The sequence below is a fragment of the Gracilinanus agilis genome, chromosome 6, assembly GCF_016433145.1.
Source record: "Gracilinanus agilis isolate LMUSP501 chromosome 6, AgileGrace, whole genome shotgun sequence".
Classification (NCBI taxonomy): Eukaryota; Metazoa; Chordata; class Mammalia; order Didelphimorphia; family Didelphidae; genus Gracilinanus; species Gracilinanus agilis.
In genome coordinates, this window is record NC_058135.1 from 30,960,333 (window position 1) to 30,987,734 (window position 27,402).

At 36.2% G+C, this 27,402-nt stretch overlaps 1 protein-coding gene across 1 annotated transcript in view; it reads left to right on the forward strand.

The window, feature by feature from the left end:
* Positions 1-27,402, forward strand: part of ANKRD17 (ankyrin repeat domain 17) — a 159,470-nt gene that overhangs the window by 109,682 nt on the left and 22,386 nt on the right. Inside the window, exons 21-28 of the mRNA XM_044681597.1 lie at positions 4,042-4,153; positions 4,301-4,446; positions 11,527-11,669; positions 14,179-14,392; positions 14,689-14,864; positions 16,326-16,488; positions 19,534-19,629; positions 24,908-25,024. Of these exons, the coding sequence (XP_044537532.1) occupies positions 4,042-4,153; positions 4,301-4,446; positions 11,527-11,669; positions 14,179-14,392; positions 14,689-14,864; positions 16,326-16,488; positions 19,534-19,629; positions 24,908-25,024 (1,167 nt within the window). The remainder of the gene's footprint in view (positions 1-4,041; positions 4,154-4,300; positions 4,447-11,526; positions 11,670-14,178; positions 14,393-14,688; positions 14,865-16,325; positions 16,489-19,533; positions 19,630-24,907; positions 25,025-27,402) is intronic.

Here is a 27,402-nt window from a genome sequence, read left to right on the forward strand (position 1 = left end):
ATGGGCATAGGATATATATGACTTTTGATATCTAGGTTACATATTCATTTTGAGCTTATTTTGTTAAATGGTATGAGATATTGGTCTAAATCTTAATTTCAACCATATTTTTTCTTAATTTTTTCCAGAAGATTTTGTCAAATAGTGAGTCTTTGCCTTAATACCCACTGTTTTTAATTGTATCACATTCCCAAACAGAGAATTTCTCCGTCCTCACTTCCTTCTGATATAGAATTCTGATCCTGATTTTTATACTTTCACCCTTTTCCTTGCTACTTTTTCATTATTAACCTTGATATAGTTTGTTAAATTAAAAAATATTACTTTGTGACCTTGATTGGGCTTCATTGAATAATAAGTAAGTTAATTTAGCTAATATCATCTATAATTATTTTTTAATATTTTAAGAAGTTTTCTTTAGGGTCAGAAATATTGAAAAGTTATCAGTTTATAAATAATTAAGTTCTTGTAGTTCAGTTCTATGTAAAATGAAAATTTGAAGAACGCCCCTAGTTTTTAGGGATAATGTCATATGGAGGACCCCTGCTTTCTTGATTTCTCTCTCATTAGGATGCGGGCTTAAATTTCATCTCATGGTTTTTTTGTTATTGACCCTTTTGGCAGATTAATGAAACCTTTAAACCTGGCATTTTTGGAAAATGTTTAGTTCTCTTTTGGGTCACCATACAAGGAAGAATTGATGGTATGGCTTTGTTCTTTTTGTACCATATTTGTGTGTCCATACCTATTTTGGATCTCAATTTAGTTCCTAATTTCTATGTAGTCAGGAAGACCTGAATTTAAATACAGGCCCCAGGTCACCACTTAATTACTCTGTGATCCTGGACAAGTCACTTTTATCTACTCTCTCTCTCTCAGGTTGTTCAACTCTGAAATGAGGAATATAATAGCACCTTTAGAATTGTAAGAAGCAAATAAGATATTCGTAAAGTATTTGACACAATATCTGGCACTTAATAAATGCTTAATCAGTGCTTAATTTTATGGTTTTGTCAATATAGTTTTTAGTACTTTTGATTTGCTAAATATGAAGTATGCTTTCCTCATGAATGGATATTCACAGTTTATATACTCATTAAATATATAATATAAAGATAAAGAAATTACTTATTTTTTCAATTCATCATTAAAATTTGCCTATGAATATTTATAATTTCCATGAGGCCATATTAGTAAAATAAGGATGCTAAGTCTCATGGCACGGAACCTAACAGAGGATGTTTAAAATTTATCTTGGTTGATAGAAAAACAGAATTTAAGGGCTGTATCAAGTGCATTCAGTCCTTGAAAGGAAGAGATGCCAATTATCACATAATGGTCAATGCTTCATGCCTACTCTGATGTGGGTGCATGTGAGGCTTCCTTGCCAGGTTGTCATTTGGTGATGGTTTCATTTGGCTCAGAGTTGAGTTGCCTCTAAAATGATTACATATGTGGACAGGTGTTGCCCTTAGTGCCATAGCTTTGTGTGTGCAGTGCAACTGTGCTATACTTCCATGCTAAGCCCTTCTACCACTTTCGTTTATAGTTGTTCTGGAGTCCCTTGGATTTGAATCCTGCCTCTGGCACTTGTTTTGCTCAGGTCAACCTTTTGACTTGAGATCCCTTATCTGTAAAATGAGGGATTTGGACTCTATGTTCTCTGAGGTCTCTTCTAAGCTCCACTGTTTGTGACCCTGTGAAACTTAATGCATTATTTGTCCTTAACCCAGTGTCCTTTCTGCAAGGAAAGATGAGGTACTATGTACTAGGAGAACATATTTACAACAGATCCCAGGTCTTTTAGGAACAGTTTAATGAAGCCATGCTTGCTATTTGTTATCTATACTTTGTTTTCTAGTAAATTAATCATCTCTGTAATAATTGGTTATAGAATTTTCTTAGGTATCAAAGACAAGCTCATTTGCTTATAATTTGGAGATGATTCTTCTCTTCCTTTTAGAAAATCAGTTCTGTATCTTTCTGATATCACTGACAGTGGTTTAACCATATCTGCTAGTTCTGTACCAATGATGGTGGAGCTTTCAGAGACAGAGTGCCAGGTCTTCCTCTCCCTTCCCCTCCAACCGAGTGCTGTGCTAGCCCTCACCCCCCACACCTCCCAAGCCCCCATCCTAGACAGGGTAGCAAGGAAATGCTCCCATTGGGCTGCTGGGCAGAGAGGCATATGTGGAGAGGGGGAGGGGAGTGGCCCCAGCACTCTGCTCCCCTCAAAACTAGCTCCTCTCCAACCCCATGACAAGAATCACCTTTACCCCAGACTCAACTGGATGCTGTCTGCAATGTACCCTCACACAGCATGTGAGCCACCCCCAGCACCATACCCCAGACAGGAGAGGGAGGAAGTGCTTCCATTTAAGGGACAGGGGAAATGAGGAATGTTAGTAATGAACTCTGGCTGGGGACTGCAGGCATGCCCACAAAGAGGGCTCTGTTGTTTCTTATATATTTTTAGCTGTTCTGTTGTTGGAAGAGAGACCTAAGGACTTTGTCATTACTCCACCATGTGTCTGTGCTAGGCTTGTGTTCTATTTGCCTACCTCCTTGTGTGCAGTGTGTGCCTCTCTGACTTTACTCAGAATATATGGTGTGTTTATATAGCTACATACAGAGTACAAGAGTTAATGGTAGGGGAACTCTAGTCCTATAGATAATGTACTCTTTTCTGAGATGGGAAATAAGGTGACCTAATTGAGCCAGTGTTGTTTGGATTCATCACAATTTATTCTCACTTTTTTGAGCTTTGTACAAATCTTGATGTATTTGAAGCATTATCAAGAGTTCCTATGTTTCTTCTCTTTGTTACATGGACGAAGTTTGGGGTCCTCATATTGTAAAACTGCTTCTATCACTTTCGTGAATAAGACACAACTTGATGCTCTCTTGGAAAGGTCCTGGAATAATACTACCTTGAGTATTTGAGTTTTATTAAATTAAAAATGTCCTTGCTTTTATGGTTTATTTTCTCCTTTGAGTCCACTTATTCTGTGTTCTTATAAATGTATGAGATTGGTAGATCTAGCCTTTTAATGTCAATTAATGCTCATTCTTCTTGGCATTTCTGTTGCCTTCCCTTCTTCCTGGTTTTTCACACCCCCCCTTTCCCCCCAAACAAAACAAAACAAAACTCAACCGAAACAAAAACAGAACTGAAACCCAAAACTTCTTAGTGCCAAGATGTCTTACATAATTACTTGCCAGCCACTTCAAACACCTCTTTTGTCTTACTGTAAATCATTTGTATCTCTAACTCTACCTTTTTTGTTTGAGGGTTTTGGTTGTTTTAGATGATTGAGATAACTAATTCTGGATTACCTTCAATTCGGTTTAACAATTCATCAAGCATTTATTATGGGCCACTACTCTGCTAGGTGATAGGGATACAAAGAGAAATGAAAACTGCCTTACTTTTAGTAACTTAATTTTCTACTGGATAAGAGGGGTAAGTTTAATTGTATGCTCACCTGATGATGAGCAGGAACCAAAATTGAACAATGTTATGTACAAAAGTACTGTAATAAATTGTATTGACTTCCTGTGTTCCATTTGTCAAGCACATAGAATTTTCAGTATATGTACACAGGCACATAGAATTCTTAGGAGCAATCTTTTTTCCTTCAACAATGAAATTTCCCAAAGGTCACTTAAGGTTTGGCCATTTAAATGATCTATACATGTTTATTTGGTATTTTATGGGAAGCAGTATGTTTCAGTGGAAAGAACAGTGGAATAGAATTAGAGGACCTAGGTTAAAATCCTGATACTATCTGTGTTTATTACCTTGGGTAAGGTATGTCACCTTAGTTCCTCATCTCTGAAGTTAGGAAGGGGGGGAGGTATGTTGAGCTGTATGATCTCTAAAGGTTCCTTTCAGATCTAAGCCTATGATCTTAATCCAAGAATAGAGAAGACAAAAGAGTGAGTATAAACATGCATGTTTCTAATTCAGCAACAACAAAAAACTCTAAAAATTTTATATAGCAAATGTGGATGAATCAAAAAATATATTTTTTTAAACAGACTGAGAGCAATCATGATACAGCACTTACACTGGCCTGTGCTGGTGGACATGAGGAACTGGTACAAACACTGCTTGAGAGAGGAGCTAGTATTGAACACCGGGACAAAAAAGGTAGGTGTGATTTTGATTGTTTGGAAAGTGATTCCTCTAATTAGGGAAGCGAACTTAGTGTCTTGCATATTTTAAAACCATAGTGTCAAGGAATATAAAATACTAGTTTTAATTTGCCTAGATGTTTGAACAGTCTATTTTTTTCAGGTTTTACTCCACTCATCTTAGCTGCTACTGCTGGACATGTTGGTGTTGTTGAAATATTGCTGGATAATGGTGCAGACATTGAAGCCCAGTCTGAGAGAACTAAGGACACACCACTGTCATTGGCTTGTTCTGGTGGAAGGCAAGAGGTAAAGCTTAATTTTTCTCCTAATTTTTTTCCCTTTCAATGTTGTGGATAGTGTACTTTTTAGAACTCAGAACTTTGGCCATTGTAACAGAGTTTGAAGCGTACAGAATGTTTCTACACTATTAGCCAGGCAAAACAAAACAAAGACTTTGCCAGAAGAGCGAGCTATCTATAATTCTGAAGCCCCATCTTTAGGAAAATAGCAAAGTATAACTGCCCATCTTTATTGTTAGTCCATTAGCAAAGTCACATATACTTAAGTTGAGATTGTGTTACATGGGGAGAATTAGAATAAGAATTATGAGAGGTGATTTTCTTTTGCCACGTGAAAGTTTTAGCTTTTTAAAAGTCTCTTTTTCTGTCTCTGTGAGTTTTCTCCCAGTTAGGCTTACAAATCTTTTGAGGTATTTGGAGTAAGTCCTAGGAAAAGGCAGTCTAAAATAACTAAGAATATAAATTATTTCCATGTATAATATTCTCAGTACTTTAATTCTTTTGGTGTAAGCACTAGTTTACAAAGGTTTTCAAACTTTGTACATGAGTGTAGAAAATAATATGTCACATTTCTATAGTGCTTTAAGATTCACAAAGAAATTTCCATAGCAATCATAAATAATACAAAAATTATATCTCCATTTTCCAGATAAGGAAAGAGAAGGACAAAATTCAAGGAACTCCTATTTACCTAGCTTTTCTGAGGATATATGCAAACACATAAGTGCATACTAATAGCTAGGAGGATTAGGAAACACTTTCCACTGGATCTGTAGCATGAACTGAACTCTGAAACAAGTCAGGGATTATAAGAAATGAGGGTGAAGGGGGGAGTAGTAAGTTCATTGTAGTCATGATGGACAACTTATGCATAAGCGCTGAAGTGAGTAACCGAGTCCTGAGTTCACGGAGCAAAATGAAGGTTGTATTGTCTGGGATCATATCTCATATAACTGCTTTATAGTTCTAACACCTTGCCACATTGATATCTGTTTATAAGCAAACCACCGCACTATAGCCATGCAGTTATAGAAGTGAACTGGGTGTTCCTCTTAAGATCTTTCCAAAATAGTCTACCACAGTTCCTTGTTATCAGTTACTTCTATTTATTTGTGGAAATCAAAAACTGCTCCTTTTGTGTGAGACACAACAAAAATATGTAAACTGGAGATGGAACATGACATCACCTCTCTAGCCTATTGATTCACATTGGGCCTTATAATTCAGTGGAGAGCACACTTTACTCTGGAGCCTGAGGATCTAGATTCAGATACCATCTCTGACCACATCTTGTAATTGGTGAGCAGCTCACTTTATGGCCTGTAAGGAGAATGGATTAGAGTTCTTCTAAGCTCCCTTTCAGATCTGGATCTAGGATTCTATGATCCTGTGAAATTCCCATTGATGTTAATTGCTAGACAAATCTCAGTTGGATGAGCTTGTTATTTCTTTGGTTCATATGGCTTGTCTGCATACTGTGAGATTGAGTTAAGTTTTTTAATTTTTTTTAATTGGGATATTCTATACAGATCTTAAAAATAAAACCTTACTAATAAAGCTTTACCTTCCCTCATAGAATCAATATTGTATGTTGGTTCCAAGGCAAAAGAACAGTACAGTCTAGGCCAGTGTTGGTGAAGTATTGGCATACATGCCGACCCTAGCACGGGGGAGCTTCTCCGTCCCCACTCTCCACAGCACCCAAGGACTTTTGAGCACTTCCTCCCATGCAGGGGGCTCACAGGCAGCTTGAAATTGCAACTTGAGCGTGCAAACTTGAAAAATCTTCAACAACGGGGGTCTAGGCAATGGGGGTTAAGTGACATGCCCAGGGTTAAACAGCAAGGAAATGTATGAGGCCAGATTTGAACCCAGGACCTCTTCTGTCTTTGGACCTGGCTCTGAATCCAGCTGAGGCACCTAACTGCCCCTGTACTGATCTTCTTACAATAAAGATTACAAGAGGAAAATGACAATTATTTTCTTAATATTTTAATACTTTAGTAGAAGAAATGAAACCAAGTATGTTGGCAAGTTAAGAAGTAATTAGGATTTGTTTCAGACGCTCCTCTTGCCTATCTTTTTTCATGCTGGTTCTAGTACTAGACACAGCATAGTGAAATGCTGTGTCTATATGTTTCTAAGAAGCAATTATTTACAGAGAGAGAAAAAAAGTGACTAGTCTCTGTTGCTTGAACTTCCTCTTTTACCACCTTTAAGACAACCTGTGAGTAAAACTCTTAAAATCCAATAAAGGGATGATTTAGTATTTCAGGAGATGCTAATAAGAATAATGGCTTATAATTCTGCTATTGTATCTTAAAAAGAAGTAATTAGTGTAATAAATCCCTTCTTACTGTGTACCTAAAGGAATAGCAATATAATTATAAACATTGTTTATGAACCCCACATCTATAATGTTATATATAAAATTAACTATATATTTTACTGAAAATTCTAACATTTTATTTTATTGGAATGATATTGGTTATTTATATTCATATTGTTTTTAGTAAGTACCAATTTAAAGTATTAGAGCAAATAGTAATTATAGTTAATTTCCTTCCCTTAAAAGCATTTTTGTAGACCTTAGTTTTTAAAAAAGAATTGATGAGAAAATTTTTGAAAGAAACTAAAGTAATAGTCATTCATGATGTAAAAGTCTTGTGTAGGTATATGGGTAACCTTAAGGTCTTGATCTTTTAGTCAGTTAAAATGTTTAGTACTCCCCTTAAATATAGGATTTTATATATATATATATATATATATATATATATGAGAGAGAGAGAGTGAGAGAGAAAGAGAGAGAGAGCGCAAGCGCGAGCGTGTGCACTCACATGCATGCATGTACTTAGCTTGTTTTTGGAAAAGAGCACCCCACTGGAATGAGACATAACTCAAATGTGCCATCAGTTTTAAGTTAATTTAAAGTGTTTGATTACTTAGTCATTTAAAATCAGAACCTTTGAAGTCTACTCTAACATGATGAGTACTATCTCCCTATGAGAATTAATTTGGTTCATAAAGGGTATTTATGGGCCAAATCTAGAAAACTTTTTTAAGATGAGGAAGTTTGGGATTGAGCCCCTGCAGGCCAAAGGAGCACTAGGGATAGTTTAATTGTTGCTGCCTTGTGAATAGCCTGTAACTATTAGATCATGGTTTTGGAAAGGAGCACAATGGTTGTTTAAGCAATGATGGACTGACAGAAACTGGATCAAGGCATGCACTGGTAGAGAGAACTCTCCTTGCCAGTACAGGTAGCACCTTCTCTGCAAAGGTCTACAAAGCACAGGGTTTAAGTGACTTGCTCCATTTGGCACTTCCAGGATATATAAGAGGTAGAATTCAAGATATTTTACTAGAGTTTTGAAGATTTAATCAAAAGGACTTTACAACAGAAAATGATGATGGGAAAGAAAGACATATTTCATGAAACTGATTACTATTGAGAACAATAATGAAATATATTGGATAGCAGTAGTGACATTCAGAACTCCCAAGAACAGAGCTAACATCCATTGTATGTTATAAGGAAATCCAGGAACCAGAGGGGGAAGAATGATGATGGGGAGTATTTTACTAAACATCAAAGGAAGCTACAATGGCACAAATTGTCATTAGAACATACTATAGAACCTCTTGGGCATAAAGATGAAACATCCGGAAGTTAACAAGCATTTTTCAAAGTTTACTTTGTTTCCTAAATGCTGGGAACACAAAAAGCGGCATAAAATAGTTGTTGCTTAAAATCTGATAAAGGATGAAAACTTGAAAAAATATATAACAAAAAATTACATATGGGATAACTTGGAGGTCATCTTAAAGGGAATGTACTGACTTAAGGGCAATCAGAAAAGGTATCTTGGAAATTGTAAGATTATAGCTAAGATATAAGGAAGATAGAGTCGGGAAATGGAGCACATTTTGTGAGGATTAGAAAAGAGGCCAGTGTCACTGAATAATGCAGAATGTGGAGTAGGGGATAAAGGTATTAGAAATATAGTAATGGGCTAGGTTATGAAGGGCTTAATTTAAAAGCTAAACAAAGCATTTTCTGTTTTATCCTTGTGAATGAAGAAAATCTCTACCCCCCTATTATGATTGTTTTAGTACCAGTTCTAAGTAAGGTTTGATTAAAATTATAGTTTTAGCATAGTTAAATATTGTTAGTCTAGATCTTAGTATTTTTATTTAATGAATATGGCTTTGAACCTGTAACCTTATTTTCTAAGAATTTATCACATCTGACTAATAGCAGGTGTTCTGATGTAAATTCAGCAATGCAGCACTTAGTCAAGCAGTGTGAAAGTTGAGTGAATCCGCTCCTTTTTGCATCTTTATTGCAGAATAATCATAAGAATAGATTCAGTTACCACCTTTGGTGACTTCCGGTGACCTTCAGATTTACATCCTGCTTAATCATTTCTGGTACATTCCCTTGTTTAGTTTATTTGAGACTAATACTGTGTTTTGTCAAACCTAGAAGAAACTATCCTTTTTTTTTTTTTTTTTTTTTTTTAAATAGACATAAGACTGTCATTTGAAGCATCAGTTTGGTATATTAGGAGGCCACTCACAAGGCTTGGGGTCCTTGGTTTTGACCAGTCTGGCTTTATTGTGAGACTGATCCTCTCTTAATAAACCTATTTCTTTTTGACTTGGAGACTTTATTTCTTTTATTGGCATTTCATCAATAATTTTCTCCATATCCTAGATGTAATAGGGAACTCCTAGACTTTATTTTGAAAGGAGAGTGACATATTTAGAAGGATTACTTTGTTGGCTAGGTGGAGGATGGGTAGAGTGGAGAAATTTGATAGGGGAAAAAAGAGACCAGACCAAGCAGAATTCATTTTGTTTTCCTAGACAGGCAAGGAAAGAGAGTGTGGCCACTGTATGATTAATGACCTAGGAATGGGTTGGAAGTCATAAGATAAAAAACAGGGGTAAGGCAGATGATGGAATAACACAACAGAGTATGAGAAGGTGAAGGAATTTTAGACTTAATGTACATGGAAGTGGATATAGAGGAATATGATACCGGGAAATGAGTATATTGGGCACTTAGTCAGGTAAGGTATTTGAGGGACAACCAATATGGATTTTGAGGTGTATTCCGAGAGCAGGAAAGAAACTATAAAAACATGGCACAGAGTTTGTATAATCAAGTAGTAGTGAGAGATAGGAGGTATCTAGGCAATTGTTAGAATTCTCTCTGTTAAAGGCAGAGTAGCTTGTCATTTTTTTGATTCTCCTTATTCATCTCCTTATTCATCCAAAGGAGGGGATATCAGTGGAAGAACGACCCAAAACTCAGGAAAGAAATTCTTAAGACCCAAAGGGAAGTGATTTTGGTTAAAAAAGAAAGAGTTTTATTTTTGTTTTAGTTTTACCTAAAGAAATTGTTGTGCATTCATAAATTTGTCACACATCATAGATTTTAATATGGCATTGCAAGGGGGCAAATGGTCAAGTACCCTGGATGTTCACCAAAAAATGTCAAATAGTCCTTTGAAGAATTCAACTTAGACACTTTTTTCTAAAAATGAAAGGTCAAAGTAATTTTTAAGGGGGTTTTAATGGGCCTAACTGCTCAAAATGAATTAATAGCAACCTTACAAAATCTGCATAGTGATAGAAGTTGTAGTTAGGATTTCAGGGCCATTGTCAGTAGTCTTTCCCTTATCTCCACTACCACTTCTATCCCATCCCACCCCCTCACTTCAAAAAAGAAAATCGAATGAATTCTTTCAAGATTTCTATTATCTACAAATAATAGGTACCCATAGTACTTTGTGATAAAGAAATTAAATGAAACCCTGTAATATACAATAATTCTGATAGGCTATGTGTTCACTGTATTAGTTTACTGTTTCTTTAAAAATATCATTATTTACTTTTAGCATTCTTTTCTTTTTAAATTTTGAGTCCCCAATTCTCTACCCAATATGCAAAATCATGCAAAATACTTCTATTTTAGTGATATTGAAAAAAATCCCAAGAAAATGATGCCTTCAAAGTAATGTTATACTGAGAGAGATGTGGTCACTGGTCTGCACTCTGCCCAGGAAAGGCCTCCATTCCCTTGTGTCTGCAAGTGCTAGCACTTCTTTCTGCGTTGGGGCTGTGACCAAGGCCCACGCTCTCTTGTGGTTGACCCCAGTCCTCCTTTCCATCCTGGAAGCATGATCTAGAACTGCATAAGTGTAGTAGAAAGTTGCCAATTAGTGTCACTCCACCCAGTCCCCACAAAATGTCCCTTATAATCTCTCAGTTGTCCAACTTCCTTACTGTTTCTGGGTTGAGAACTGCTGCTGTTATTACTACTGCTACTGCTACTACTTCTGGTTGTTCTTTATTTTAGAATAGGATCAATGCTGTTGCAGTTTTGCCTACCTCCAGGGCCCACTACTGGGGTCCCTGCTGAGCTTCTGGGTCTGCACCTACCCCAGTACTTTCCTTCGGATATCCTAAGTTGTCTTAACCTGGGAAAACATCTCCCTCTGACCTTTTCTTGGTTCTCTTTGATTTGAAGTGGTATTTTAATGCAGTTTGGAGGAGAATGTTGGGAAAGCTCAGCTGAGTTCTGTCCTGCATTTGACGGTCTTGGCTCTGCGCCTAGTTTACTATTTACTCAAGAAGTATGTAACCTCAGTCTACTGGAACCAAAATATATATGTGTGTGTGTGTGTGTGTGTGTGTGTGTGTGTGTGTGTGTGTGTGTGTGTGTGTCTTGAAATTTGTTGCTTTTTAATGTGGTACTCATTTTCATTATTTCTTAGGGGTTTTTTGGGTTCTGCTTTCTTCTCCCCAAATTAATTAATGTAAATCTAACCATGTTTCTCTTAATTCTTCATATTCCTTTTTGGAGTCCAGGAATATTCCATTGCAGTCATATGCTAAGATATTAAGTGCCTGCCTTGCCCACTCAATGTCACAGCTATTCTATTTGAGAAAAATGACTTGTACTTGTGACTTCCTGATGTGTATGGTCACTCTTTTTATCACTCTATGAAGAACAGAAATGAACATACAAAAATTGTGTTAAAAAGAAAATGAACCATTTTTTCTGTAATGTTTCTAGGTAGTGGAGCTGCTTTTAGCTCGAGGGGCAAATAAAGAACACAGGAATGTTTCAGACTACACACCTCTGAGCCTAGCTGCTTCTGGGGGTTATGTGAACATCATCAAAATATTATTAAATGCTGGGGCAGAGATCAATTCCCGGTAAGCTTTGTTCTTTTATTTGTTATTTGTGTGATACCCTTTCCAGAACTTATCTGAAATTTGGAACAGAAAGTATAAAAGGAGGCAGCTCAGTGACCTAAGCGATAAGAATGCTAGAGCTGAAGCTGGGGAGACTTGAGATTAAATCTTGCTTTAGACCCTTAATGGTTAGCTGTGTGACCTTGAGCTTGCTAGTGAACCCCTCTACCTCATTTCCTGGTCTGTAAAATGGGAATAACAATAATAGTACCAGCCTTTCAGGGTTTTGTGAGTATGAAGTATGAATATTTTTATAGTTTCAATACTTTCTCCCTGCCCCCAATTTTCTTTAACTCTTTTCTTTAATTCCATTCTAGAATCAATATTATGTGTTGATTCCAAAGCAGAAGAGCGGTAAGGATTAGGCAATGAAGGTTAAGTGACTTGCCCAGGGTTGCACAGCTAGGAAGTGTCTGGCCAAATTTGAACTTGAGACCTCCCATCTTTAGGCTCTACATCCACTGAGTCACCTAGCTACACCCTCAGTAACTACTCTTGAAATAAAGCAGAACAATATTTTTTTTTTTAACCCTTAATTTTTGGTGTATTGTCTTATAGGTGGAAGAGTGGTAAGGGTGGGCAATGGGGGTCAAGTGACCTGCCCAGGGTTACACAGCTGGGAAGTGGCTGAGGCCGGGTTTGAACCTAGGACCTCCCGTCTCTAGGCCTGGCTCTCAATCCACTGAGCTACCTAGCTGCCCCCAGAACAATATTTTTTAAAACCATGTTAACATAAGGAAATAAAGTATCAAGGAAAAGAAAACTTGGATTCAGATTTTGTCTTGCACTCAGCCCTTCCAAAGTAAATTTAACTCAAGACTAATTCAGGTCCTTGTTACCTCTTTCCTAGACTATTGAAGTACCTTCCTATTTAGTCTCTGAGACTTACAATTCTCCCCACTCCAGTCCTTCCTCCATGTGGTTCCTAAATTGATGTACTAAAAATATGTATCTGACCACATCATGACCGTACTCAGTAAATTCCAATGGCTCTTTTCAGCCTCTGGAATATATTATAAGCTCCCCTTGTCTTTTAAAGCCTCATGCAATTTAGCCTATTTTATAGACTCTGTGTGTTTCTACCCTTTGTTATGCCGAGGATTACCAAATCTATTTATCCAACCCCAACCTCTCTGCTGACCTCCTTGTATTTCCATTTAACTGTTGGACATCTTGAACTAGTTATGTCACAGACATAGAGCACATCTTCTCCGCATCCACTGCCCCCAACCCTTCCCTCTTCTAACTTTCTTTATTGTATTTGTGGATTCCATCATCCTTCCAATTAGTCACTCAAGCTCAAAACTAGGTGTTGTCCTCAATTCTTCAGCCTCTCTCCCATATTATATACAATCTCTTGCCTCATTCCTGTTTTATTTTTTACCTTTGTAACATCTCTTGAACATATCCCCTCTGACACAAACACCATCTGGTGCAACTCTCATCGCCTCATGAGGAGTTCAATGTGTGGTCTCTGAACCTCACCTCTCTTTCCACTCAGCTAGCAAAGTGCTTTTCCAAAAGTGTAGGTCTTACCATGTCACAGAACTCCAATGACTCTCTATCACCTCCAGGATCTTATATTTGACATTCTAATACTTGTTCATAACCTGGCCCCTTTGTACCTACTGGTTTTTTTTAAAAATTATTTTTAAATCTTTACCTTTCATCTTTGAATCAATACTGTGTATAAAATCAATACTGTGTATTGGTTCCCAGGCAGATTGGGGTTAAGTGACTTCCTTGGGATCACCCAGCTAGGCAATGTCTGAGGCTAGATTTGAACATAGGACCTCCTATCTCTGGGCCTGATTCTATCCACTGAGCCATCTCAGCCCTCCACCTCCACCCCCACCCCCAGTCTTTTTATACCTTCCTCCCTTACTTGTTCTAATAATCTGTATTCTGTTGACAGTGTCCTGTTCAGGGAAAGACACTCACTCCATCTTCTGACTCAACATTTTCCCTAGGTTCCCCCCATGCCTGGATTCTCTTCCCTCCTCAATTCTGTCTTCTGACTTTTCTAGCTTCCTTCAGGTTCCACCTTCCCTTAGAAACAATTGCTGATCCCCCTTCCATACTGGTGCCTTTATTCTCTCTTATCTTTGTGGTATACAGTTGTTTCCATTTTCCCTCACCAGTTAGAATGTGACTCCAGGAACAGTGAGTGACACATAGTTGGTAGTTAATAAATGCCTTTGTTGACTGTCCATACATAGCTAAAAAACATGCTCTGGACACTTTTACCTAGCCAATGGACCAACTTTTTTGTTTGTATGTGGTTGAGAGTAAGACTCTTTTGCCTTTTTTTGTTTTCCAAGCACAGCACCTGGCATAATAGATGCTTAAATAAATTGATTGAATGGCATTCTCTAGACTAGTCTCTTTATGTAAATATTGGGGAAATAATACATATTAATCTATTCAGTCCTGCCTTTCATTAAAATAAATATTTTTTTCCCCATTTCAGAACTGGTAGCAAATTGGGCATTTCTCCTTTGATGTTGGCAGCTATGAATGGACATACAGCTGCTGTTAAACTTCTTTTGGACATGGGTTCTGACATTAATGCTCAAATAGAGACTAATCGTAATACAGCCCTTACCTTAGCATGCTTCCAAGGAAGAACTGAAGTGGTCAGCCTTCTCCTTGACAGAAAAGCCAATGTTGAACATCGAGCTAAGGTAAGAAAAATCGTGTGCATGTTTTCTTTAGAGTTGCCTTCAGTTGATTCGTTTTTATAGCTCACATGACAGTGTTGTGCTCTGTAGTTAATAAGAGTCTGGTCATTTTTGTCATTTTACTCAGTATATTGTCAGAAAATATACTCGGGTATGAAAGTTTCTTTTTATTTTGATAATTACTTTTAACAGGAAATAACGTGATAATGGAGTCAGTCAGAGAATATGTATTCTCTTGTTTATGGTTGTTTCTAGAATAAGTTATGTAGTTACATGATTTGATTTTCTTTTATTTCTAGACTGGCCTAACACCTCTAATGGAAGCTGCTTCTGGTGGCTATGCAGAGGTAGGCAGAGTCCTTCTAGATAAAGGTGCTGATGTTAATGCCCCACCGGTACCGTCCTCAAGAGATACAGCTTTAACTATAGCAGCAGATAAAGGACATTACAAGTTCTGTGAACTGCTCATTAGCAGGTAGGGTATGACCGATCTTCAAATTTGAGAATGAAACGACTGGTGATGATAGTGCTTTGTATGAGTAAGACTGCTTCAGAAATGGATTGGTACCAGCACACTGGGCACGAGTCAAGCTAGTTCTTTTATCTGCTTTTGTTGTTTAATATTTATTCTATTATACATTAGTACATCTTTATGTAATTTTTATTCTAATGTGATAGATGTTTTTCTTCTGGACTCTTGTAGCTGCACCTCACTCACGTTAGCTCACTATACAAAAAGCATTTGATTCCTCAACTGCAGTGCATTATTCATGTTTCTCCTTTATTTGTATTTCAGTAATCATCATTTTGATTCACTTGAAATCCAAGATCTCATTGTTGATCATTGTTATTATTGATTTGGACATCTGTTTAAAGCAGTGATTCCCAAAGTGGGTGCTACTGCCCCCTGGTGGGTGCTGCAGCAATCCAGGGGAGCGGTGATGGCCACGGGTGCATTTATCTTTCCTATTAATTGCTATTAAAATTTTTAAAAATTAATTTCAAGGGGGCTAAGTAATATTTTTTCTGGAAAGGGGGCAATTGGGCCAAAAAAAGTTTGGGAACCACTGGTTTAAAGTATCAGAAATAAGTCTGTGACCTCAGTCATCTTGGAGATAATATTCTGGTGGTTGTTTTTTAGGCAATGGGGGTCAAGTGACTTGCCCAGGGTCACACAGCTGGGAAGTGTCTGAGGCCAGATTTGAACCTAGGACCTCCCGTTTCTAGGTCTGGCTCTCAATCCACTGAGCTACCCAGCTGCCCCCATAATATTCTGATTTTAGAATGCCTGGCTCATAGTAGGTGCTTATAAAATGCTCATTGATAGATTCTTGCTATTTTATCTGGAATTCAATCCTGTGTGAAACCTCCTAAAGCTCAAACTTGAGCTTTCATTTAGGCTTTTACCTTATTTTTTGTCAAACATCAGAAATTGTCTTGCCAGCGAAGTAGAATTCAGTAACGGTTAGTAATTTCATGCCTTTCCCTTGTAGTGAGACCCAACTACTGTTAAAATTTTTCTATAATGTGTAAATAACTTTTTGGAAACAAAAAAAATAACAAAGTTGTATGTAATGTTGAGGCTAAAGTCACCTTTTTTTACCTCAGTATCTAGTGTGCTTCTTAATTTTCACTTGGGTATAATTTTCTATAGACCATTTCCTTAATTCTTTGTGGGGATTATATGGAAAGATTAGAACTCAAGAAAATAAATCAAAGTAATTTTGTTAAATTCCTGAGGTTTCTGTATGTTTGATTTTTTTTTTCCTTAAGAGTTGATTAAAAACAGAATAACATTTAGAAAAGTATATGTCCTTTCCTGGAAAGATTTTAAATGTGTCTGTCTTGCAGTATATTTTCAGTGGCAATTACTTTTTTAATTTCCTAGAATTTGATATTTTCACTTAATTTATAATACAGTCATTTATTTTTCTAGGGGAGCTCATATTGATGTTCGTAATAAGAAGGGAAACACTCCCTTGTGGCTGGCAGCCAATGGTGGACATCTTGATGTTGTCCAGTTACTGGTACAAGCAGGGGCAGATGTGGATGCAGCTGATAATCGAAAGATAACTCCCCTTATGGCAGCATTTAGAAAGGTATTTTGCAAATCTTGTAGCTTTCTCTGGGGAAAAGAAAGTAGATTCTTTTTAAAGTGTCATTTATTTGCTAACCATTGAAGAATTTATGATTTAGTATTGAAATGTGAGCATGCATTTCTTGCTCACAAAGGACCTGAATTTAAGTCACAGGAGCATGAGAACAATTAGGACCACGATTTGTGTGTGACATTGCACTGGGAGGCGATGGCTTTCAGCAGCAAGGAAAAATTATACTTGAGTCTTTGAAAGAGACCTTGCCTTGTAGCCAAAAACTTTGTTGCATTACTGACTGCCATTCTAGAGTTATCAATGAGCCCACACAGATTTTCAGGTTAGAGAGTAATAAAGGTTTAATTTTTGCTTTTATAGATTACAAAGAGGTGGACATGACTGAAAAAAAGTGGATGACAACAACTAACTTACTTATTACTATTATCTTGTTTCTTAGCCATTTAATTCAATTGTCTACAGAGAAAGAAAGACAGGAAATGTTTTCTCTGAGCCCTTTTAGACACTTATAAACCAAATAGATTCTGTTCAGTCATTGAAGTGTCTATTTGATTTTAGAAAAGAAGTTTTATGGGAAGAAAAAAAGTGCAGGATGTGGAATCTGAGGAGTGTTAGGGCCTGGGTTTGAATTTCAGCTCTGTTACTTGCTGTCTTTTAGTATTTGGGCCAGATATTTCATTTTGGTGGAGGGACCCTCCATTTCCTCACTCATGAAATGTGTTGGTTTAAATAGCATCCATTGTCTCTTTCATCTCTCACAGTCTGTGATACTGTCATACCAACTTCACTTACTCTATAGAATGCCTAGCACAGCACTATATGCAAATAATCTATTGCTTATATTAACAATATTACATTGGAATAATTCATTTATATAGCTCTTTACAATTTATAAAATGTTTTCCTCAAAATAATACTGATAATTTTAAAATTAAATTGTACAATTATCATTATTCCCCTTTTATATATGAAGAAGAGTCTTGCTCATGATTACTTCCCTAAATACATTGCAGACCCAGGACTTGAACCTAAGTACTTTCTGTCAGAATTCTAAATTCTCTACTGCCATGTTGGAGAACCTATGGCAAGCATGCCAGAGGGGCTCAGTACCCTCATCCTCTCCATGCACGCCTGAGGACATTTCTCTCATCACTTGCTCCTCTGCCCATCAGCCCAATGGGAGTGCTTCCTTCCTCCCCTGTCTGGGATAAGGGGGCAGCTCATATGCAGCATGAGGGTTGCAGTTTGGATACTTGGTCTCTAAAAAAGTTTGCTATCACTGCTCTACCACAATGTTCTTGATTAGAATTTATGATTTTTAAAAAATAATTTAAGCATTACAAGTAAAATTCCATTTTATAAATGGCAAAAAAAGTTTTTTTTAGTAATGAAATTTTTGAAATAGAAAATAGTTAAACTATCTGTGTTGGTCTTCTATCTCTACTCATTTTCCATGTCCCCCACTGTTTCTTTTCTAGTTCTGCTGCTCCTGTCCCCAACTAGATGATTCTTCTATTCATGCTGACTTAATTTGTCTCTTTCCTCTAGTAATCTTACTTCTAGAAATCTAGCCTACATGTCTCTACTAAACTAATTTTCATTAAGTAGCATTCCTTTTATCATGCTGTGTCTTTTCTATTACCTGTCAATCTGATCCTTTTTTCCCTTCATTTTTCACTCAGTACTCCTAAATAGAAATCTTTTTGTAGGTTAGATTAACACACACACCCCCTTCCCCCCCCCCCCCCCCCAACATTCCGTCCTTAATTTTAACTCTTTAGTTTTGGTCATTATCTTCTACCTTTCCATGGGGCTTTTCCTTTTTAAGTCTTAGTCATCCTTCAGGGCTAGACTCTATTCCTACCTTTGCTTTACCCTCTCATTCCAGTCCTTACTGGTTTCCTTCAACTCCTCAAGTATTTATTGTTCGTTTTGACACTTGCTCTTACACTGTCTTGCGGTGTTACTTCCAATGTGTCATGTTTGTCTTAGATTCTCAGTAGACTTTGAGGATAGGAATTGAGTGGGCTTCCTTGAGTGCCTATTTAAAAAATATTATTCAGGAAACAAAATTATACAAAACTTACAGAGGGGACGTTAATAAAGCCATCTAGAAAGTATATGTGAGTGCCAGAATAGTGGTATAATCTATGTATTATAAAAAAAGATCAGTGCCTATTGTGATGGCCAAGGAATGTATCATGGAGCAATTGGCATTTTAGAATCTTGATTGGTGAGGAGGTGAGGGAGGAGATAAAAGCAAATAGAAATGTGGGAGTTTTGAGTTACAAAAGGATATTTGTGTCATGGTTAGTATATTATTCATTATTGAGATTTATTCATGCATAAAATTTATGCTTCAAAACAATCAAATTAGTTTAGAACCAGGTTGTGGACGATCTTGGAGGCCAGCATCACAAACATGACATAAATTTGGTGAACAATAATAAGCCATCAACAAATTTTTTAGTATTAGCATGTTATTTGGCTTCTTCAAGATCCAATTATTATAAATATCCAACATGGTATTATGAATAGTGCTACTTATAAGTTTTTGATGATTGGAACACATTTGTAGAATTCAGGACTTAGAGATGAAATAGAAAAGTTACCTAATTTTTCTCTGAATTAGGACCTAAAAATATCTTTGATCCTTCAATCAATCCTCTTTTTTTTTTTTTAAACCCTCACCATCTTAGAATCAATACTGTTTATTGGTTCCAACGCAAAAGAGTGGTAAGGGGCGGCCAGGCAATGGGGCTTAAGTGACTTGCTTAAGCACCCAAAGCTATGAAGCATCTGAGGTTATAAAGGATTCTTTGTTTGAATTTTTTTGTTAGAATTCTTCCTAACTTGTTCATCATTATACTTTATATGGACCATACTTTGGAATATAAAGAATATATCTTTGGAATAGCACTTTTAATTTTACCCATACCGTGGGAATGATAAACTACTTTATTTAAAGCCAAATGTTTTAATTATTTGATAATTCTTTAGCACTATCAAAGTTAAATTGAAATTTATTTTCAGGGTCATGTGAAAGTGGTGCGTTACTTGGTGAAAGAAGTTAATCAGTTTCCCTCTGATTCTGAGTGCATGAGATATATAGCAACCATCACAGATAAGGTAAGTTACTCATTTGCATCCAGCCGAGTGCTGCTTGTAATATCTGTTAAAATGATTTTCAGATTCATGATTCACATCGGATGTTTTGTATACATTGCAATCTTAAGTAGATTATCTAAATGTATCAAAGTGCTAATTATATACTATCAATATATAGATCTATCTGTGCATATGCCAATTATTCTACTACTACTAGTAATATTTTTTCATGTGAACATCAAAACTGAGTATTAAGATAACATTTATATGCTATTATCAGCCAGTGAAGTATTCTAGACTAAACTTTCTAAATGATGGAAGCTTATTGCTGCATAATTCTCACAAAAAGGTTTAATCATCCTGAGAACATTTAAAGGTGTAACTGGGCTGACTAAAAGAAAAAAGAGGAAATAATCTTATTCTATTCAGTATTCAGCAAACTCTTTGTCTATCAACATCAGTGGAACCATCACATTGGATTGTAACATCACAATCTCTAATACGTTGCATAGTATAATAAATATGGCATTAGTGTAAAAAAGATAAGAACATGTATAAGAAGAGTAAACCTAAATCAAAAGAATTTGAGTGATGTTGAGGGAACTGTTTCAAAATAGCTGAGAGAAGGAAGGATTTAAATATGGCAGAAATTCATAGACATCTTTATAACCATACTATTTTCTCATCTACAAAATTTTTGAGGATAATTTATACTTATATTTGGCAAAAATATGAAAAGGAAACAGCAAGAGGTTTTCACAAATTGTGTTTTCCAGCAGACCAAATCTTTACTGCCAAGAGTTTAGAACCAGGTTGTAGATGACCTTGGATCTAAAATCTAAAAGATTTGTGGCAGAGCATACAAAGAAAGTCCTACTATATACATATTTTATCTTAGCTATGAAAAAAGCTTTCATTTTTTTAGAACACATTTTATCCTAAAAAGGGTCCTCCAGAAAGATATTTCTCATAGATGTATATAACAATTCATAATAATAGCTAGTGCATATGTATAATTCTTTGAGATTTTCATAGCACTTTATATATGTTAACTCATATGATCCCCAACATCCAACTGAGGCACAGGGAGGCTAGGGTACTCTGCTTGGGTTGTACAGCTAGTTTGCATTTCAGGTAAGATTCAAACTTGGGTCTTCTTGAGTTCTGATATGTGATCATTAGATTCTCTGATAAATACAAGCAACAGAGAAAGCTTGTTTACTCAATTTCTAGTCGTTCATGTCAAGCGAAACAAAACATATGGAGAGGTACTCTCCAAAGTTGTTTGCTTTTTTTATGGAGAATGACCAGGATTGGTTCCACATTGAAAAGATAGTGAAAGCCTCGATTTTGGCTTTTTTGCAGATGACACTGTTAATTAAATTGAGGCCCAGGATAACATAAAACTCCATAATCACTCAAAAAGATTCAAACATTGTTACTTGCATGGGGAAAACCCCAAGTGAATGTAGAATAACTTTGGCTTAATTTGCATTTGGTTGAACCAGAGTTTGCCCATACATAAACACATGGTAAACTGGGCTTAAAGTCTAATTATAAGCAGGGTATACAATGTCATGTTTAGGAAACGCCACATTTTCAGTAATACAAACCTTCACTCTGAGTCAAAATAATGTGTTGTTGTTTTTAACATGAAAATCTATCTTATTATGTGGTACTGTGGTATAATAAATTTTAGAGCCTCAAAACTAGGAATAACTGTTTTCAATGTCCAATATATAGTTGTTCTGGGATGCTGCACAAATTATTAATTTCCTCATGCAATTATCTAAGACTAAATGGCAGAGAAAGTGCTGATTTACATTGGTGAAAGGCATTTCTTCTAGCCCATGCCCTATTCCTGTCTTCTGTTCTGTTTCATGGCTGTGAGTCATCACAGTTCTGGGCACCTAGAGGGCAGTATAAGAATATCTGGTAAAGAAAAAAAGATGTAGGGTTGGACCCCTCATGAATGCACAGGAAACAATTCTGCTTTTGGCTGTATCTCTCCCATTTTTGTCTCCATCTTCTCTGTCACTTGAACTTTTTCAGGTACTTTCTCTTTCAAATTCTTCTTTCTTGGATCCACTCTCTATTTAGCTGTCAAAATAGTCTTGCTAAAGCATAGTTTTGGATGATTTCTTTCCCTTTCTCTGTAATTTTCAATGGCTCTCTTTTTCCTTCTAGGAGAAAATGAAAATTGATCAGCTTAGAATTTCAGGCCAGACATGACCTGTATTTTTCCTTCATACACACTCTCATGTAGTCTGCTTCTCATTCCCCTAACTCAGTATTCCCATCTCTTTCTTTTCCTTGGCATGGGCATGGCAAACCCATTCCCGGAATACAGTTTCTTTCTCATCTTGACCGCTGAATCTTTAGTGTTCTTCAAGACTTAGCTCAGGTATCATCTCTCTTTCCAATTATCTTATATTTTACCAGTTATTTATGTGTCTAGGATTCGTCTAGGAGTCTCTTGAGGAGACATTGTTTTAGAGTTGTGTATATAATTCAAAGTAATAGCTTGCATTTAACCAGTATTTGATGAATGTTTCTTGTATTGAATTGAAGGAGTTTCAGAAATATTTCAAAAGATCCAGAACGGTCTGCCAGAAAAAGAACAGAATTTTGAATCAGAAAGCCTATGTTCAAATACCAGCTATGCTCTTTATCATTGGTATGAGTCTAGTCAAGTCACTTATCATCTCAGTGCTTCATTTTACTCATCTGTAAAATGAAGGGATTGTATTAATTGATCTTTAAGGTCTCTTCCAACTCTTAATCCTGAGATGTATGACTGAAAAGGGTATATTGGTATTCTAAGGATAAAGACAGATGATTTTAGGGAAGCCTCTTAATCCCACTGGGTCTCAACTTTCTTATTCATAAAATGAGGAGAGGGATGACTACAATGGACTCTGAGGGTCTAAGATATAGATGATGTTGAGGACTAGGGAAAGGTTCCCAACCTGTAAAATAGGTAGCCTGCAAGATTCATATAAAAGAGAATCACCCAAAAAAGGTTTAGATGGGTTACAATCTCTACCTTGTACAATGAAGAAATAAAGAAACCCTTTAAAAAATTAATATCTTTCAAAAATGTATTAATTTTTCAATGCTTTCATTTTAACATATATCTCACTTCACATCTCTTGTCCCCTAGCACCATTACTTGTAAAGGAAAAAAAAAATAAAGAAAAAATTAAGTTGTTAAGCAAAACTAACCAACATATAATTGGAGTCTGAAAATAGAACTTGATATCCCTGGCCATAACTGGAAATCTTTGATGTGGTTCTCTGTTTTGATTTTTAAAAACTGACCGTCATTATTTAAATTCTCTAACCATTTTTAGCTTATTATGGTACATGGTTTTAAGCATTTTTTTAAACCTAATTTCTTTGAAAGGACTTTGAAATTTTCCCACTAATTCATACCAAATATGGGCATTCGTGTTCTTGGGATTTTTTGAATATTGGGTTATTGAACTCAGTTATTTCTTATTCATTTCTCCTGATCTTGAAGATTAGATTTTTTTTGTTCCTTCATAATGAATGTTGTTATCTTTTACTCTCTAAAGTATTCTTGAAATAGTTTGATTAGAATAACCCTAAATTTGCAAATTTAACCTTGATAATATTATTTTTATCATAATAGTGAAGCCTACCTATGACTTCTGGATATCCTTCAAAATAATTGTTAGTTTTTATTTCTTTTAAGAGAGTTCATAATTCTTTATATACAAGTCTTCACTATGTTGTTATACTATTTATAGTCATTTTGAAATAAGCCTTTTTATGATCTCTTTAGAGAAATCAGTTTCTTTTTTGGGTGCCTTTTTTTTTTCTTCATTATAGTTCTCTCTCCTCCCATATGCCCCCCCAATAAGATAAATAGTATTTGAGAAAGAAACAAAGAGGGAGGAAGAGAGAGGGAGGAAGGGGAAAAAATAGTATAACCAAGCAATACATTGAAAAAGTCAGAAAACCATATGCACACAATTTTTAGCCATCCCACCTCTGCAAAGTGGCACAATGGAAATGACATATCTCTTCTTTGGAACTGTGTTCTATAGTCATAATTTTGTAACATTCACTTTATTCTTTCTGTAGTTACTGTGTATGCAATTTTCTTAGATCTTCATTCTACTTCTTTTGTCTTTCAGGCGTCTCTATATTCATTACATTTATCATTTCTTAGTATAATGATATTCTCTGACTTCAAGTTCCAGGGAAAGACATCTTCTGCAAGAAAGCTTTTTTTCAGTCTTTAAATTATTTATTTTACTCTAAGATTATCTCCATTTATCCTACATTTTTCTTGTTGGTACATAGTTGTTTGGATGCTTTCTTCCTTTATTAAACTAGAAGCTCCTACAGGGGAGGTACTGACTTTTGCCTTTTCTCTGTATCTTTAGTGCTTAGCATTGTGCCTTGCACCTATTAAGTGTTTAATAAAATTTTATTGAATTGAACATGTCAGCTTAGTTGCACAGTAGATGGAGCTTTAGGCTTGGAGTCAGGAAGATTTCTCTTTGAGTTCAAACCTGGCCTCAGACACTTATTAATTGTGTAGTCCTGGGCAAATCACTTAACCTTGTTTGCCTCAGTTTCCTCATATATAAGATGATTTTGAGAAGGAAATGGCAAAACACTCCCATCTTTCCCAAGAAAACTCAAAATGGGGTCACAAAGAGTCAAAAGTTGGACATGACTGAAAAACAACTGAACAACAAAAATTGAATTGAAGAAGTCCCTTAGCTGTTTCATCTGGCTCCATTAGTTGGGTGTCATAGCTTAAAATGTAGGCAATTCATTTTTTCCTTGTAATATCTCTGGTACCCAAATCAAATGATTCTTTCAAAGATATCATTTGTGAAATTTCTTATTTCTTAAACTTACCAACGCCTTAGAATATGTTTGTTAATTTGTTGGGTTTTTTTTCTTATTTATTTAAGCCAGCATTTAAACTGTCTCTTACTTTTTCCTTTTATTTTATTGTGACTTGGGAGAACTGGGCTTAAATAGGTAGGGTGACTGGAGCTATGGTTTCATCAGCATTGAGTGAATGTCATCCTAGGACAGGTTGATAGTTGTAAGAGTTGCTTGAAGTTGTGAGAAGGAAGAGACTTGGCAGAGGTCACATGGCCACTGTGGGACTTGAACCTGGTCTGTTTGGCTTTGCGGCTATTTTCTTTCTTCTCAGCATAAGAAGAGAATTTTAGGAATTTATGCCATTGATTTCATGTCACATATCATTCTTCATTTAGATTGGGTATTTTATTTTCCTTTTTCCTTTCAGGAGATGCTGAAAAAGTGCCACCTGTGTATGGAGTCAATAGTACAAGCCAAAGATAGACAGGCTGCTGAAGCAAACAAAAATGCAAGCATCCTCTTGGAGGAATTAGACTTGGAAAAGGTAATTATTGTCTTAAAGAGCACTCACCTTTGTATCAATTAATTTTCTTTTGTCATAAATGTGTTGTTACTATTTGGATATGAACCAGTACAGAACTCTGTCACTTTGCCAACACTTATTTAGTGATCATGGAGTGCTAGGCCCTCTCCCTTATACTGGAGATAAAAGGTCCAAAAAATAAGTAAATAATACCTTCTTTCAAGGAGCTTACTTTTTGATAAGGAAAGGTGGCATACTTGCCTGTATATATACATGCATATGTGTGTACTTGTGTGTGTGTTTAATAGAAATATAAAAGTGAGAAAAGGAATGTAGTGAAGGCAGGTGAATAGCATCTAAGGAATCTAGAAAAGTCTTAAGTAGCTTCTGCTGTGTCTTGAAGAAACTGAGGGGAGTTTCTGAGGAAACTCTGAAGAGGTCTAAGGATTTAGCAAATGTAAGAGTTAAGGAGATGGGGTTATGTGTGAGTAGCAGTTTGGTAGAACCTGGGAGTATAAGAATGTATCAGAAGTTTAATTTGGGGCCAGGTTGGAAAGGATTTTCAAAATTAGTCTCTTTTTAATTCTTGAATTAAAAGGGGAGCTAACAGAATTTATTGAGTCTCAGGGAGTGGCATGGTTTGATCTGTGCTTCAGGAAAAATCATTGGCAGATCTGTAGAAAATTCTTGGAAGTAAGGAGAAGGAAAAATGGAAGAGGTGAAACAGTAAGGAGATGGTCATAGTCATATAGGCAGAAGGAAATGAGGAGATAAATGTGGATTTTGGAGCTGATGAAGTATAGATGGCATCATTGAGTGAGAGTAATGTGGTCCTGGGGGCTCCACATTTGGGGAAGGGGACTCATCAAGAGATTTTACTGGACTTGAATGGGGAAAATAGTTACATCTTTATTTTCACAGACTTCGCTTAATTAAAGTTGTTTAAAGAAATGGTCCATATGTATCATCTGGTTGCCAGCAGGGTTCATGACAAAACCGGTCAAATTCCTTTGCTGTAGAGTCACTTCAGCTTTTGGGTATACCTTGTGCGGGAATGCCAAGAAGTGAGACAGGTTTTTTTATCCTGTAAGAATTAAATTTAAGAGACTGGCTGTAGAGTAATAATTTTATTAAATCAAAAGTAGGAGGAGGAAGAAGATGGAAAAATAGGAGAGACGTACAGAGGTACTTAGCTTTCTAATCTGTGGTCACCAAAACACAGAAGTCCAGAGCATGTGAGCTCCCCTCCTGCCTCAATTTATCCAGCCTAAAATTCACGCACTAACACATGATGTCTTAGGAACCAACCGTGGCTTTGCATTTTGTCTGTGCCTCCAGGGGCAGTCCAGGGAAGATCATCCTGCCCTCCTGGTTTCCCGATATTCTTGACTCCATTGCTCCATTTTTCTGGCCGTTCTTCCCTTATAACTTGTTTCTGGTCTCATGGTGGGGGTGCATATAATGAAAAGAGGGGAGGAGAAATTTCCTTTTCACAAACCTCAAGATATCCATCTATAATTAAGGTGGAGAGAGAAAATATAGACATGAAAAATGTATCATAAGAACCAAAAGAAAATGTCTTTAAGGCAATATGTGGTTAACATAGTCACCATAGAGGTGATATAAGCAATACAACTTTTAAATTAAATCTGTGTCTATTGTCATTAGGTACTTTTGTAGGTTCTGGTTTAAATTTTAACATAGCTGTTCTAAGGTTATTTGATATTACCTTCAAATAATTTGAACCTACAAAAGAATATCCCTGATTATACCAATGCTATTTTAAAAATCCATTTATTTATTTCTTTTTTTTAGAAGTTTAGAAATTTTCTTACCTTTAGCATAAACTATTGTAGTTATAAGGATAACCAACTGGAATTCTAAAGCCATTTTATAGCACAGCAACCCATTTTGTGCTGTTTGCCTATCTGGTGATGGGTCTGTGTCAACAAACAAGAATTACAGGGGTCCATCAGTTTAAGGGGGTTAGGTTATTGAAAATGTTGGTTTGTGGCAGGGCAGGGTAGGTGTGGGTTGGGGAGTCACAGGAGAAAAGAGTTATCTTTTTTTTAGCAAATATGTTGTACATAGCTCCTCCCCCTTTTCTAGTGAAGTCATAGTAAGAGCAAGATAGGAGGGTAATAAGTAGTATCAAAAAAAAAAAAGCAGAAATCAAAAATTTTAAAAAGGCTTCTCCTTAAAAATGTTTTTTTCCTCAAAAATGAATTTGTTTATTACTCTAACCACACCTTAAGTTGGTAGAATGCATGGGGGAACCTTTTTTGAGCTGTGGACTACTCCAAAAAGTTGATAGTTGTCTACTTTCTCCCATACATTTTCACCAGATAGGATATACAGACTCTGTGTCAGCCTCTAATTTGCTTTTGCCCTACACAACT